The sequence below is a fragment of the Taurulus bubalis genome, assembly GCF_910589615.1.
Source record: "Taurulus bubalis genome assembly, chromosome: 2".
Lineage (NCBI taxonomy): Eukaryota > Metazoa > Chordata > Actinopteri > Perciformes > Cottidae > Taurulus > Taurulus bubalis.
The window spans coordinates 8,682,324-8,696,485 of record NC_136590.1 but is presented as its reverse complement, the minus strand read 5'-3'; the positions used below and the strand labels follow the sequence as shown (position 1 = coordinate 8,696,485).

The following is a 14,162-nucleotide window of genomic DNA, read 5'->3' as shown; positions in this document are numbered from 1 at the left end:
CATAGGACAGTGTAGAAATGGGGGAGCGAGAGAAAAGGAGTACGACATAAGAGACGATGGATGCGCTGTAACCACTTGATAACTAAGGCACTCCTGTATTAACTGATATTTGATGCTTCAGTACTCGTCAATAACATCGATTTTGGCATCTATGAAACAGTCCTGTCATGTAAGATCTATAAAGTAAAGTAACTACAGCATTCATTGGTTTCTGTCAGATCTTACCGTGCTTCACATTTGGCAAAGGAGCCTTTGGAGTCCTTGCCACAGTTGCCGTAGGGGTCTCCTGCTGAGTTGACCCTTTGAAAGCAGATGCCCGGAGCTGGCTTTGCTCCTGCAAAAAAACCCCACAATGAAACACATTCAAAAAGCTGGCGGCAGTCGCTGAACCGTTCAGTGCGAGCCAGCGAAGGGGCGCCTTCCACTGTACCTTGTCCCCACAGAGTGATGCATTGCTGCTCGTGAGTCTGGCAGATGCCGTTATAACAGTAGCCTTCCACGTTGTGGCAGGCGTGGCCGTCGTGCAGGTAGACGTTTGAGGGGCAGTGAGGGCTGGTGCCGGTGCAGAACTCAGGCAGATCACAAGAGTTACTGGACTCACGGCATGGAGTGCCTGCTGGCTTCAGCTACATTCAAATGTTGACAGAAAGCACCAGACATTAGGACAATACCCAGCGGGAAGGTTAGACAAATATGTGGTGAGCTTTGTGAGAGGATGGCTGTAAAAAAAGAAAATATATATATACATATATATCTCGGCTGGCTGATCCGAACACATCATACCTGACAGTCCTGGCAGCACTCCCCGTGTGCACAGACAGCATCCCCCTTCAGAGTGCAGGTAGTAGCGTTGCAGCAGGGATTCATACATTCCTTCAGATGGAAAATAATGGAAAAAGAAGACAAGCAGAGAAACGGGATGTAAGTGAGGGGGGCCAAAAGCAAAGAATAATTTACTCAGCACAAAGAGATCATATTTCACCTCAGAGCAAATGCTCAGACTGTGTTATCAGAGAGGATGCAGCCCTAGCAGGACTGTATTCAGCAACAACTAAGAAACCTGGCACAGGAAAGGAAACAGCAGTTTCTAGTTCTCTAAAAACAACGTTTCCATCTGAGAGTACTTGTAAACTCATTTAGACCCCTGGAACCAGAAGCTGGATGGTTAGGGAATCAAAGGAAATATTTGAAGAGAATAAAATAATGGCACACTCAAGGAAAAAACTAAACTTCAACAAACAAGCAAAAATGTTTCCGCAACATCAGACGCTACCTGACCTTAAAATTAGCCAAAAAGATTTGATACACCCAATTAGACTTCACAATTCAAGGTTCTGGAAACTAGATTTTTTATTCAGCTTGATGTAGGAATTCATAACCTAAAACAGGACTACAAAGAAGGATCTGAAAAGAGCCACATTCTTCTGCTTCCTAACGTTAAGGAGGAGCTTCAACCAGCAGGATATTGTCAATACTCTGCGCAGGTCAGAGTTAGCGGCCATGAATTAAACCCAGACATGCTATAACAAAAGGCTCACTCAACTTATTGCAGGAACGATTCGAGAATCAAGTGTCATTTTTCTCAATACTTGTGTCGAGAGACATTCATGACTGTGCATGTCTGGTCTCACACGGAGGGAGACACTGGATGGTCTCCTCCTGCCACTGAGCACCGGTCTGAACATACTGTACAGCCAAGTGCAGCAAGAGTCATGAGGAAGTAGCTGGCCGGAGCTGGAAAGGGTCACAGCTGACATGACGGGCCTCCCAGAACTCTTTTCAGCCTAAAATGTATTAAGGGCCTTTCCCATGGTCCCCGGGGCCAAAGGAGGCGGAGGAGTCATGCTGAAAAGAAGTAGCCTGTGATTGTGGCGAATAGGACCCAGGCTTTTTAATGAGGCTTTTTTAATGGTGGAAAGAGGTGCTGTCTGAGAACTCTGATCTGGCCTGGTTTGGCATGACGTCGCTCAAGTCTGCGGAGAGCTTTATTATCGCTGCTGGCTCGGGCCCGCGAGGCTTATGACAGTTCTTTGTTTTGAAGGACAAGGACACTTTCAGCCGGACCCTGGCTGAAGCCTGAGCGGCTCACAAAAAGACTCGCTGGGAATAAAAGGTGAAAACATATTACGAGAGACAACGAGGCATTCTCTCACGTAGGCTATTATATAATTCAAATCATTATAGATGTCTCCTTCATATTTCATAATTCTGCCATTGTCATCCTGCTTCTGCTGATTGTCAGCTGCATCAAGATGAACTGTTTTATCATCCCACTGTTAGCAACGTGTGCCACCATTACGTATGTGCATGCCAATGCAGATTCATTTCAATAATTCACCGGCTGACAGGGTGAGCTGTCAGCGATGTTTCCCCTCAGTGAATTGTATCGCGATCAGACACGCCTCTTCCCAAACACTTCTATAGTGCAGAGAATGAATACATTCACACTCATATTTCCCAAGCTCATTTTCTGAAGACTGTGTTTGAGTTACGAGAGCTCTGCGCCGTCAGCTTTTCAAAACCGAGGTGAGCTATTTGTTTTTACTTTGGGGAATGTTGGTTTGTGTCATGCTTCTGTCAGAAAACCTACAGAAACCCCCACTAGTGCATCTGCGCATTTCATTATTCAAAGGTGGGAAACATAATTAACGATGATGTATGGCTGGCAGTTAAGAAAGAGATTTCAAGTTTGACAGAAGGGACGTAAAACAAGAATGCTGAGGAATTGTAGGAGGTCTATATAGCGCTCTTACCTCAAGCTCGCCACAGTCACACTCCTCTCCCTCCTCCACGTAGCCGTTGCCACATTTTTGCCCACCGTAGAGCACCTTCACCTCAGGCATGTTGAACAGGCACATCCCAACGCCTTTTTCGAAACTGGCCGTGAGGTCCTTCTTGCTGCAGCTGCTGAACACTGTGGGGAACGGATACCTGCGGGAGAAAGATATGTTTTTTGAGTGACACAGACAGAGAGAGAGGACGGCGATTGAGATCCCACACAAGGGTCCTCCGCAGTCTGATGTAATCAGTGCTAATTGCCGCTAATCACAAAATCAATTAACCACTCGAGCTCGGCAACCGCTCCGAAGCGCCATTAGCATGCGAACAGCGCAGGGCCCCGGTGACGGCTCCCTCCGCGGAGAGAGGGAGATCTGATAAGGCATGGTTTATGAGACGGGATCATAAAAAGTCAAACCAAAAAGTGCTTCCTTCGCAAGACTTGCAACGCCAATAAATTTTGGAGAAACAGGGATGGTGTGTTTTTAATATTGTTTTTGGAGCGGACAGAGAGGGTGGTCCTCTCTGTGGGGAAAGCTCACAGCCCAGGGCTCTGTCTGCCAAAAGCCTCATGTGGCTTTATTTCTCTGATATATAGTGCCTTAGATAACTGTGTGTGTGTGTGTGTGTGTGTGTGTGTGTGTGTGTGCATTAATATGTGCAGACTGTATCTTGTCCTGCGTTTCTTGATAACAAAAAAATGTTTTTAATACCTCCACCTCGACCATTAAAGTCAGCCCAACAAGGTCAGAATGGGTGAATGTGTGTATGCAGTATGCTCACTCATATATGTGTGTGTCTTTGTGTGCACACAGATGAGTGCATGGATGAGATCCAGGTCAACTTAGATGCCAAAATGTTTCCTTCAACAGGCACGACTCACTCAACAGCTGGAGACGTAGCCGCAGTCAAACCGCATGTTTGCCCGTAAACCTTTGTACTTTGTACTAAAATATATCAAATGTGTCCATTTCAGAGGCGTTTGAATTTCAGAGCAGCAAGGAAAGTAGAGATAAGCAAACTGCCTACAGACTGAATCAAACACATACCATATATGCAGTACATCCTGCATTTGTTTTAGAAAACGACAGCAAGGGAAATTGTCAAGTTAGCTTGGGAAGTGTTTCTGATATTGAACATTTAAGTAATTGAAACTACAGCAAACATGTGACAGTTGATAATACCAATTTGTTAAGCATATTTCAAGAGGACCTTGCACAAGGCAAATTCATACACAGCATGAGCTGCTATGGCATCAAGAGGTAGCAGGGCTATGTCATAAAAGTGTCCTTGGCAGCACAAAGGATGCAGCTCATTGATGTGTTTCTATGAGCGGTATATGAGTTTTAAAGCGTGGTGGAGTTGTCGAGCTCTACGGCTGAGCCTTGAGGTCAGACCCATTGGCAGTACTGACACTGAAGCTGTAAAATAAGCCCTTTCAGTTTTTCATCTCAGACAAGGAGCCACTTCTATGTAGCTCAATGTCGACAAGTCTTTCAAACATTTTTTCTCTGATTGGGTTTCTCAACTAATACGCCTCGAAATATGTCATGACACTCAATGAATGTTTTGACGTGACCTCATTCTCGGCTTTCCTTTGATTCCTGTCATGTGTGGAGGCGGCTTACATCAGCTCGTGCTGCTGACCCCCCTCCACAAACACACACAACTCGCTGCTCTGTAACGTCAATACTATCCCGAGGTTGTGTTAGGTGAAAGTGGGGTACCCCTCAGCAGATCTCCGCACTCTCTGGATTAAAGCAAAAGATCAGAGTGGATTTATAATGACATGAAATGGCAAAAGGAAAGCGCAAAAAGGAAAGCTGTAACAACAGCCATTATTGCGCCCTCTTTTCCCCTTCCTCCCTAAGGAGCACCTCAGGGAATCCTGCTATGACGAACAGCTGTCAAGGCTGCTGTTCAACAGGCAGACCACTTCCTTAGCAACTGCTGTTGTTGATTTTCCTCTCTCAACGCTGCAATGGTGTGTGTGGGGGTGGGAGGAGGAGTAATGGCCGTGAAAAAGGCAGGGGCACCGAGGAATTACAGTGGATGGCATTTAGCAGCTGCCGGCCCTCGGGCAAATATAAAGCAGTGCCAGGACCAATTCACGGTGGGCACATCTGGAGCTCATGGCGAACTAAAGACACTCTAGACAGCCGCTCATCCCATGGGCATCTGGGCCACCACCTCAAAAGAAAAGGCTGCGCTGGTTCTCATCCTGTTTCCGGCTTCACAAAGGATGAGTCTAGCTCACCTCTGCCTGGTCTCTATGACTGCTCTTTGTTCTGTCTCATACTGCTGCATTGTTTTCTGCTCCAGTTCCATTACGGGATCAATTCTTCTCTGTTCTCCGTGTTCTTTTGTTCATCTCTAACCTACAGTGTTTGACAGTTTGCTCCTGAGCTTCAGAGGTACTGCAGTTGATGGTTGATAGAGTGTACAAAGCAATCACTGTGGCCACAAAAAGATTTAATGGATCTGTGGGAGGTCCGGTGATAAGGAAGCATTCCCAGACCTATTACAGACTCCTATGATCTGCCACACACTGTGATAATGCTACAGTGCTGGAAATGTCTCCGCTTTGACCAGGGGGTAGATGAACTGTGACAGGTAACCCAGATATTTGTGGAGAGTAAGACAATACGTTTTCAGTAAAGACATACAAAAAGGATTAAAGGGAATCGGACGTTGACAACCAAAACGTATTATATATTGGCTCCGTTTCTTTTCTTCAGTATCTACTTTGCATTGACCTGCTGTTTGTCTGAACGACCATGTCAAATTGAAAGATGGCCAGAGATCCGGAAAAGCAGAGATTCATTCTGGGCTACTGTAGAAACATGGCGGTGCACTGCGGACTCCCTGAAGAGGATATAAACGGCTCTTTTGAAGGTAACAAAAGCACAATGGTTCTTATTTTCAGGTGAATATACACAAAATAAAACATCCCTATTGATATTATTTTCCATTTCTGCCAAGAGATGTGCTTGACGAACACATGAAAGTCGTGGTTTATATATCATTTTGATGCAGACTATGATCATAAGTCCAAACCTATTTCGCTAGCGCTTAGAATACTCTTAAGGCAAAATAGCACATTGTTACACAAAGCACTTTAACCCAAATGTAGCTGGGCAGGTCTCTCTCCTCTAGCCGGTCTGTCCTTGTGGTTCAGATCACACAGAACTCTGGGTAAACCCACCCAGCACACAGCCAGCGTATGTCACATCGTTTCAGCCACAAAACACTGATCAGGCTGTGAATCAGATCTGCTGGCCTTTCCAATGACACATCTGCAAAAACATTTTCCGCCGCCCTTTAGAACATTTTTGAGTGAAAAATCGGCAAGTGTGACCCTATCTACATTCTGCTATCACACTTTTATTACATTTTGGAAAACCTTGATTTTCTGGCACGAATAAAAGTGAGTTCAAATCTGAATGGGACAACTGTAACTATGACACATATTTCATACTTGCTTAAGTAATTCGAAACCACAGTCACTGCGCTACACATTTAATATAAATTTGATGGCTTTGTTTGAGCATGTAGAGCCTAGCTCTGGGTGATGACATGAGGTGATCTGATCTGCTGTGGCCTTTGGTGCCTGGCAGTCTGGCCCACGCTGTAGATACTGAAGAGCATTCTCACATTGATTTCCCTATGGACCCAATTAAACAAGGCATACTAGAGAGTTCCTGTTCTTCAGTGGGGCACGGGTCACATTTCTGTGGCACCCCGTGGACTTCGACTCACTTTCTGTGATTCCTGATTATTTTATGACGAGGGAAATGTATCAATCTCACTCCCAGCAGTCATCATCTTACTTCAGGGCTTGACCCAAGTGTGAATGAACCCTGTCTTAATAATGTATCTTGTCGTCTTTCTGTCCATCAAAGTCTCAGTTTGTGTGACTGACTTAGATGGCAAGTGACTATACGTTTATTTTCATAGGAACATATATAATATAGTGCTTTATAATTAAATACATTTTGATTACAAAGTAAATAACCAACCCACGCTGCGTAAATGCTGCAACATTTTCACGACTTTTTGTGCAAATTGAGGAAATGGTTCAACCAGATGAATAAATAGTTTGATATACATTTGGAAACCAGCTCCTTCAAATAATTTCAAAGTATTTTTTCAAAACCTTTGGTGCAAATTTCTTTGTAGCCAAATTGTGCTTCGGTCAGAATGCAAGTTGTACCCTGACAGTGAGGAAAAAAACAGAAATGGACCGAGCACAGAACCCTGAGGAGTTCCTGTTTTAATCTTTGAGATGCAAAATGTACGTTTGTGCTCATATGTATGTCCCTCTGTCCATGGAGTAACCAGCAGCAGCTCAGTTGGTGTATTTGTGTTCCTGTGTGATATAATCTCAAAGAATGGAGACACCAGCCTGTTCTCATTTAAAGCTAATGGGGGGGATAGTGGGATGGACGGGAGGGGGACGCGACAACTGGCCGTGACCAATGTGAGCAGGAAACAAGCAGTGCTGTGTGCAGATGTGCAGCTGGCACTGGGTCAGCTTGTAGTTTTACTGCCCCCCCACCACCACCTACCCCTGACCCCCCAGCATAATCATGATGAACTGGATCCCATTATCTCCAGCAGCAAGGCTAGCAGATACCTTGATGGGTCACAGTCTATAAATATCCGCGACAATGAAGACCTTCATGCACTCTATTTGATTAAAATGAAAGATCAATCAAAACAGCAAAAACAAAGCTATAGGTGCTCCATACTGAGTGAGTGTTGTCAGGTTTTGCCAGTACTTTCAGTTATTGAATACAGGGCTTGGTAATCAGTGGGGCTTTTGTACCAAGTCATCTAACTTCTGGCATTGTGAAGAGGCATTCTGTATGATCACATTGTGCTTTGAAAAGAGCTGGTCGCCGGCCAAGAAAAACACGACAGTCAATGGTATAAACAAATAACTGGAGCTGGATGGACAACATTCGTGGTTGCAGCAGATTCCATGTGTGTGGCCACACGGCATTATAAAGCGTGGAGCTACGAGGGGCTTGAGCAGGACTCATGGGAGATGTAGTACCGCCTCAGGCAGAGTGTATGGCGCTGACCTAGAATTAACTGAGGAAGCAGAATGAGGCAATTCAGAGTTCCTAAACATCCTTACTCAAATGTATTGCTTCTTTAATCTTGGATTAAATATGGAGCAATAAGGAGGTGTAGAAGGGATTATTTTGAATCCAAGATCATTTCTTTCTTTTGTCAGATGGAATGAAAAAAAGAATGTCCTCTGTGGAAAGCAGAACAAAAACTAAATATTTACGTCTTTTATATTTCTTACTACATTCTTATTCAAGTTCGTCACTGCTGCGTATGACTTTTGAGGGAGAGGTGAGTTTTCCCTACATAAAAGACTGTATAACAGACAGTTTTCAGAGGTATTTAACTATTTATTAGGACTTGCAGAGAGATTTTCCAACATTAAAGTTGCATGTATGTCAAAGAATAGAAAAACTCTAACTGGCTGTGAAGAAGGAAGAAAGGGAGAGCGCCAGCAGAGAAAGATGGAAACAAGTATTACTTGCAAGATGTGTCCATTTTGTTGCCAATTTTAGGATAACGTCCTTGACCAGGGATACCCTCAATCAGGGTTAAATATACATATACATCTTGCTGCTGTGTTGCTTTATGAGCCTAAAATCAAGAATAGTGTTACCCTGTTTTTCATGGATCTGATCCAAACCAAATACAAAGGGATGTTTCCAGCACAAACCCCAATCTGAGGCTCCCACAGACCACTAGACTTTGAGCTGGAACTAATACCCAATGTTTCCACCAAAAACATCCCTATCATCTGCTCGTCTGCTACAAGATGTTAGACATTACAATCCATAGTGACAACTACACAACAACTAAAGCTCTATCGTGAAATGCTGTTAGATACACACTTAGCCAATAGACATGTATGCACTTTCTTTTAGGCTATTTGAGAATGTGTCAGGAAAAGTAAAACTGTCATTTTGTGGCCATGCACTGCCACTGAACCATTGGCTTCCCATTCAGAATGAGCCATATTATCTCAGGGCATTAGCGCAGCAGTTTAATCTGCCATAAACCCAACGGCCCAGCAGTTCAACGGCATTATTTGCTTTATAGACAATACATTATAAATGGAGACCATGTGGAATAATGTTTACATATGATCACAATCTGGGCTCTTTAGAGCGACACTCACTGTATTTAATAAGTGACTGGATTAATGCAAATTTAATGAAGGCTTGACATCATGATGATGAATTTCAGATAGTTTTGGAGGAGGACGTCATTTGAAAAGTTGAACCAAAAGCGGCTTCGCTGGAGTGCGCTGCAGCTGTGAATGATAGCAGATGTCCTAAGGCTGATGAAGGCCGACTGGCTGAAATTAAACTCCCCCAATAATGTGCATTGCAGTGCAGAGTCAGCTATCTTGAAGATCTATTGACTCTTAATTGTCAGGATAGAATCAGTGACTCACCCCGTGGACGGAGTCATGATGCAGCCTCCGCGATCCACGGTCACCCTGCAGCCACACCCCCTCTCTGGGGTGTCATGGTTCATTCCAAAGTTGTGTCCGAGCTCGTGGGCCAGCGTGACTGCAGCGCCGAGGGGGTTGTCCGAATGGTCCTGCGAAGAAAAGAAAAACATCAATCATGCAGAAACTGAACTTGGCATTGCCTCTCACTAATATTTCATCCAAGACCTCTTTTCTTTTATGAATCTGATTCATCAAGTATATTCTAAGCGAGACAAACAACGCCTTATAATAAAATGGGTTCAGTTCCGTTGCAGCTAATTAAAAACAGACCTTTCTGATTACATACTCTGAGGAAAATAACAAATAATAAAACATGTAATGCTAGCCAAATTGTTGTTCCCAACAGGACCGACTGGAGAAACATTACTCAAAACAAGTGAGTGTAATTGCATATTGCAAAGACTAAACAAACAATGCTGTTGGATCTGTGCTCATCAGAGGGTTTCCTCTGCTCGACGCTGTCGCACTCCAACGAGAAATGAAACAGAAGACTGCGGGCCGTCACCTTCAGCTTGCTTTGACACAGCCAGATGTGGCGCCTCATCCACGCACACAAAGACATGGACACTCCTCAGAGGGAAACCAGCAAAAAGGTCAGAAAGACAGAGAAAAACTCTCAAAAGGACAGCGTGCAAATCCCACAGCCAGCAGAGATAACAGAAATGAAAAACAGACAGTGCGAGAGGATGCACAGTGAAGATGAAGCTGCACTGACAGAGAGGAAGAGCTTTGCTGGCCGAGGTGCCGCTGTTACCTGCAAGGTGTGTAAAACATGAGCACAGGACGAGGCCGGATAAATAATGTAGCGGCAGTCCGCTATCAGCTCTCCGTGGATGCTGTAGCGCTGTGCGTCAGAGCCTCTGGAGTCTTCAGTCCTTGTGCATTATTCAGGAGCGCTGTGCAAGTCCAGCTCACACTGATGAAGTGCTCTGCTGGGGGCTTTTGAGAGTAACGGTCATCAGCTATCTGCACTCCCCGCTGCGCAGCCCGGATTCATGCAAAGAAAACTCTCTGATTCTGTTTCCTGGGACAGCAAAGACACCTTCGCTGAAGTGCTTACTGCATGCCACTGTGTCCTGTTTCGCCACACCAATGAAATGAATGTAGCATTCGGGGCTGGTAAATATATCGACCAGATGGTTTGGGGATGGATGTATACGATTTTACTGCATAGAAACATAACAATGAGACCCATAGGGGAAGTTGGCTAATGAGTTCAAAGGTACTTTGTAAACGAAGGGAGACAACTGAGACAAGGGGGTCGTGATTTACCAAGCAGAAGAGTCTGCGGTTGGAGGCTAATCCTTTATGTCTTTGACCTATACTCATATGTAGAGCTCTATCATAATGGCCAAGTCCTGACTTAACCAACTGGGAGGACAGGAGTAAAGAACCATCTGGGGACTATAGCTGTAAACCTTACCACCAGCCAGACAGGCCTCAAGACAAACAGCCAATCAGAGACATAGAGTATAAAATAATAGCATGGCTTGCCCTAATACGACATGACTTCAGCACATAGTATAGGGTTGCAGTTCTGTAATGGGTGATCATTTACGGCATGCCCTTACTTTTTCATTCAGGTGGGGATATGCTGTACCCTTGAATTCTCTCATTTGTTGCACCTCATTAGGAAGTAGCGGTTTCCACTCGTGTAATCGATACACACTCTGATTTATCAGCACTAAGTGGAGGGTACTATGCATACCAGCTAGGCCTGTCTGGACAAAAAAAAAAAACTCGATGATGTGTGTGCCCTGAAGTTAATACAACTTAATATCAACTCTGGAATCCTTAGCTCAACTCTTACACAAGAGACTCAGGGGAGAAATATGAGAGTATTATGTCAGACAGGAGGGAGGGGGAGAGTCAGGCAAAGAACGAGGGGCAGGAGGAAGGATATTATAAAATAAGTCCCGTCTCCTTTCTGAAAGTCAGAGACACACCAGCTATGTCTTTGGTACTCCTTTAGGATGGATTAAAGACATTTGAGCATGCGTACATTCTGTGGCACATTGGTCTACATACCATGACAATTCCTCCCGACTGCTCTGCTGTGCACATGCTCATGATGGGTGCCATACCAATGGTGGTGCCCTGGAAATAGACCCCACTACGGGGGAGAAAACAGAGGTCATCACATCATTAGTCTCGCCTAGCAGGACCAATTTCCACAGCGCTGCGTCAGCGCCGAGGAAAGGTCTGGCTGCACACATTATCATATTGGTAGAGGAAAGAACGCTTTGGATTGTTTGTATTTCTCTAAACCAGTCCCAGTTGTCCTGCCCTTGCAAAATAGATATCGGAAGGCGGGGAGATATGCTGCGTGAGATACACAGCCAAGGGCAGACTTATACCCACAGTCTAAATCCGGAGGATCAGGCGTTCACATCATCAATACTTCAACTGCCAATGTAAAAGTCGGCGGGAGAGCTTTTGACCACTAGTGGGGCTGTAGAGCAACAAGTTGATATCTGCATAGGGTTGCAATGCAAATGTGTAGTGGATGCTAGTGTTCGCATTTCAAAGGCTAAGGTTGTGTTTTCGTAACATAATTGGCTGACTAGACCTGCACATCAAATCCCCGTATGAGATGTGTGCGCCCTCTGAGGGGAGCTCAAAAGAAGAAGAATGACAACAACTCTGATACACTAAATACTACAAAACATCCTATAAAGACCACTCATCATGACTTTGAATGGAACACAACTATTACATGCGTAGGCTACAAAAGCAGATGTACCTGATTAGCTGGGCGTTGTCATGGGGCTTCTGGGGCAGCAGCTTGACCTTCCTCCAGTCTAGGAACTCGTGCAAGGTGGTGAAGGGGTCCTGGGTGATGGGGCACTTGTCCACATCACTCCATACCTCCAGGCCCACCAGGGCAACACGGATATTCAGAGCCCGGTAGAACTGAAAGTTGAGGGGAGGAGGGGGAAGTAAGGGGAGAGAGAGACGTGATTTTAGGTTACGGGCTTATAATGTGTCTCAGTCAAAACACGGCTCATTCTAAGCTAACGAAAAGACAACATTGTGTAGTTTCAAGTGATTATACACAAATTAAAAATTAGTCGTGAATATTATATTCCATGTCTGCCAATAAATCCCCCAGAATCCTACACACTGGTCCTTTTAAACAGGAATATTACACAAATACTCGCTTAAAAATGATGAGGGGCTCTCAACAGATCCTTTAAACATTAATCAACATATGACTTTCCATATGAATAAATCATGTTTTGCAGCTTCTGTTTTATTGAACAGCCACCCACGGCACGTTTTATCACAGCGTGTCTTCACAAAATGTCTCAGTCGAGTTATGGAATTGATCATCCATTCATAATCCAATCAGCCTCCTCTCGCAAGTCGGTTAATTCTCAGCAGGCTTGTTGTGACCTCTAATAAATCACACGCCTACACCACATCCCCACTGTTGATTTGATTGTTACCTTGTCCACGTAATTGGCGATCTCAGCCAGTCGCTGCTTGACCTTCTCCATGTCCTTGCCTTGCTTCTGAAACTGAACAACACAAGGAAGCGGAATAAAAGCAAGGAGAAAAATAGGTGAAAACCCTACGGAATATTTATTTTCATAAAAGGCATTATTTGGGACAAATCAACACTGCGTCAGCTCTGGAAATGTTTTCACTGGGGTGTCGTGTTAATTCCACTGGCGCTTCTGCTGCAGTTTCTATCATCAAAGAGCTCCATAGCGGAGCTCCGGCTAAAGAGGTAACCTCAATCACCTTGTCTTATATCCAGTGTTTATCCACTTCCTTTGGCTCTAAAGCACATGACATTGACCTATATGTCTCATGTCAGGAAGAACCACTTTCTTCTCTTTGCCCTTTAAGATCTTAAGTGAGTTTTGAGATAATTCAGAGTGCACTTAACAGTGTAATTCAGAGGTGGAGCCATCTTATCTGTGTCTCAAGGGGATCGAAGGGCAGCTAAGCATGTGACCTTTGAGTCCCTTTCCTGTGGGATACGGCAGCAGAAGGGTGAATAGGTCGAGGCGGTGTGACCTCTGCTTACCTCTCTGTTGTCAGCCACAATGATCAGCTCCACATACTTGGTCGTAGTCTGGACGTGGCGTTTATGCTGCAAGGGGTGGGTGAAAAGGGGGTGGACGGGGAATAGGTGGTGACGAGGCAGTAAGGGGCAGTAAAAGTGAGAGGAAATAGAGGGTGGTAATGGCAAAGTGATAAACCAAGAGATGAAGAGAAATTGAGGAGGAGGAGGGAGTTGAGAGAGAGAAGAAGAAGAAGGGACATTAGGAGGATACACTTAACCACAGCTTTCTGGAAAGGGCAGCCTTTATTTTAATTTAGTCAGTTGCCACTCAATATGGCTTTTAACCTGAACTACACTCTCCACAAAAGGCGGCAGGAGCGGCATCAGCACAAAGCAATCGGCTTCGCTTCAAGTCTGACCCACTAAGAGCTGCTAAGGTCACACGTACCTGCGATAACACTCTCACAGGGATCAGGATATTAACTAATAAATCACTGTTTTTGGACAATGCTGCCTGCACTGTTGGCAGTGCACAGTATAAAACACTACCCTCTGCTTTCTTTCTAATATTCAAAGAGCATGTGATATGCTCAATGTTGATTTATGTGACAACTGCACAGGGACTCTATCAGCACACAAAGGGGCAAGTGAGCATATGTCCAAAAAGTAGCAAACTCAACACTCAAGAGTCTAATTTGGAGTTTACATATTGTGATGTGGTCAAAGATTGTATTACACGTCAAGCAAAAAACAATAATACAAATAACAGCTGTAATCAGTGAGGCTGTAATCAAATGCTAACATGTTAGCAATGGCAAT

The 14,162-nt window shown here is 44.5% G+C and overlaps 1 protein-coding gene across 1 annotated transcript in view; it reads right to left on the bottom strand.

Annotated features, from left to right (window-relative positions):
- The window catches only part of adam12a (ADAM metallopeptidase domain 12a), a gene marked incomplete at its 5' end in the record, with an annotated part of 66,100 nt that overhangs the window by 9,062 nt on the left and 42,876 nt on the right, over positions 1-14,162 (bottom strand). The window contains 9 exons of the mRNA XM_079214518.1: positions 226-334; positions 431-626; positions 784-873; positions 2,754-2,931; positions 9,269-9,417; positions 11,357-11,441; positions 12,072-12,241; positions 12,778-12,849; positions 13,365-13,430. Coding sequence (XP_079070644.1) covers positions 226-334; positions 431-626; positions 784-873; positions 2,754-2,931; positions 9,269-9,417; positions 11,357-11,441; positions 12,072-12,241; positions 12,778-12,849; positions 13,365-13,430 — 1,115 coding nt within the window. The remainder of the gene's footprint in view (positions 1-225; positions 335-430; positions 627-783; positions 874-2,753; positions 2,932-9,268; positions 9,418-11,356; positions 11,442-12,071; positions 12,242-12,777; positions 12,850-13,364; positions 13,431-14,162) is intronic.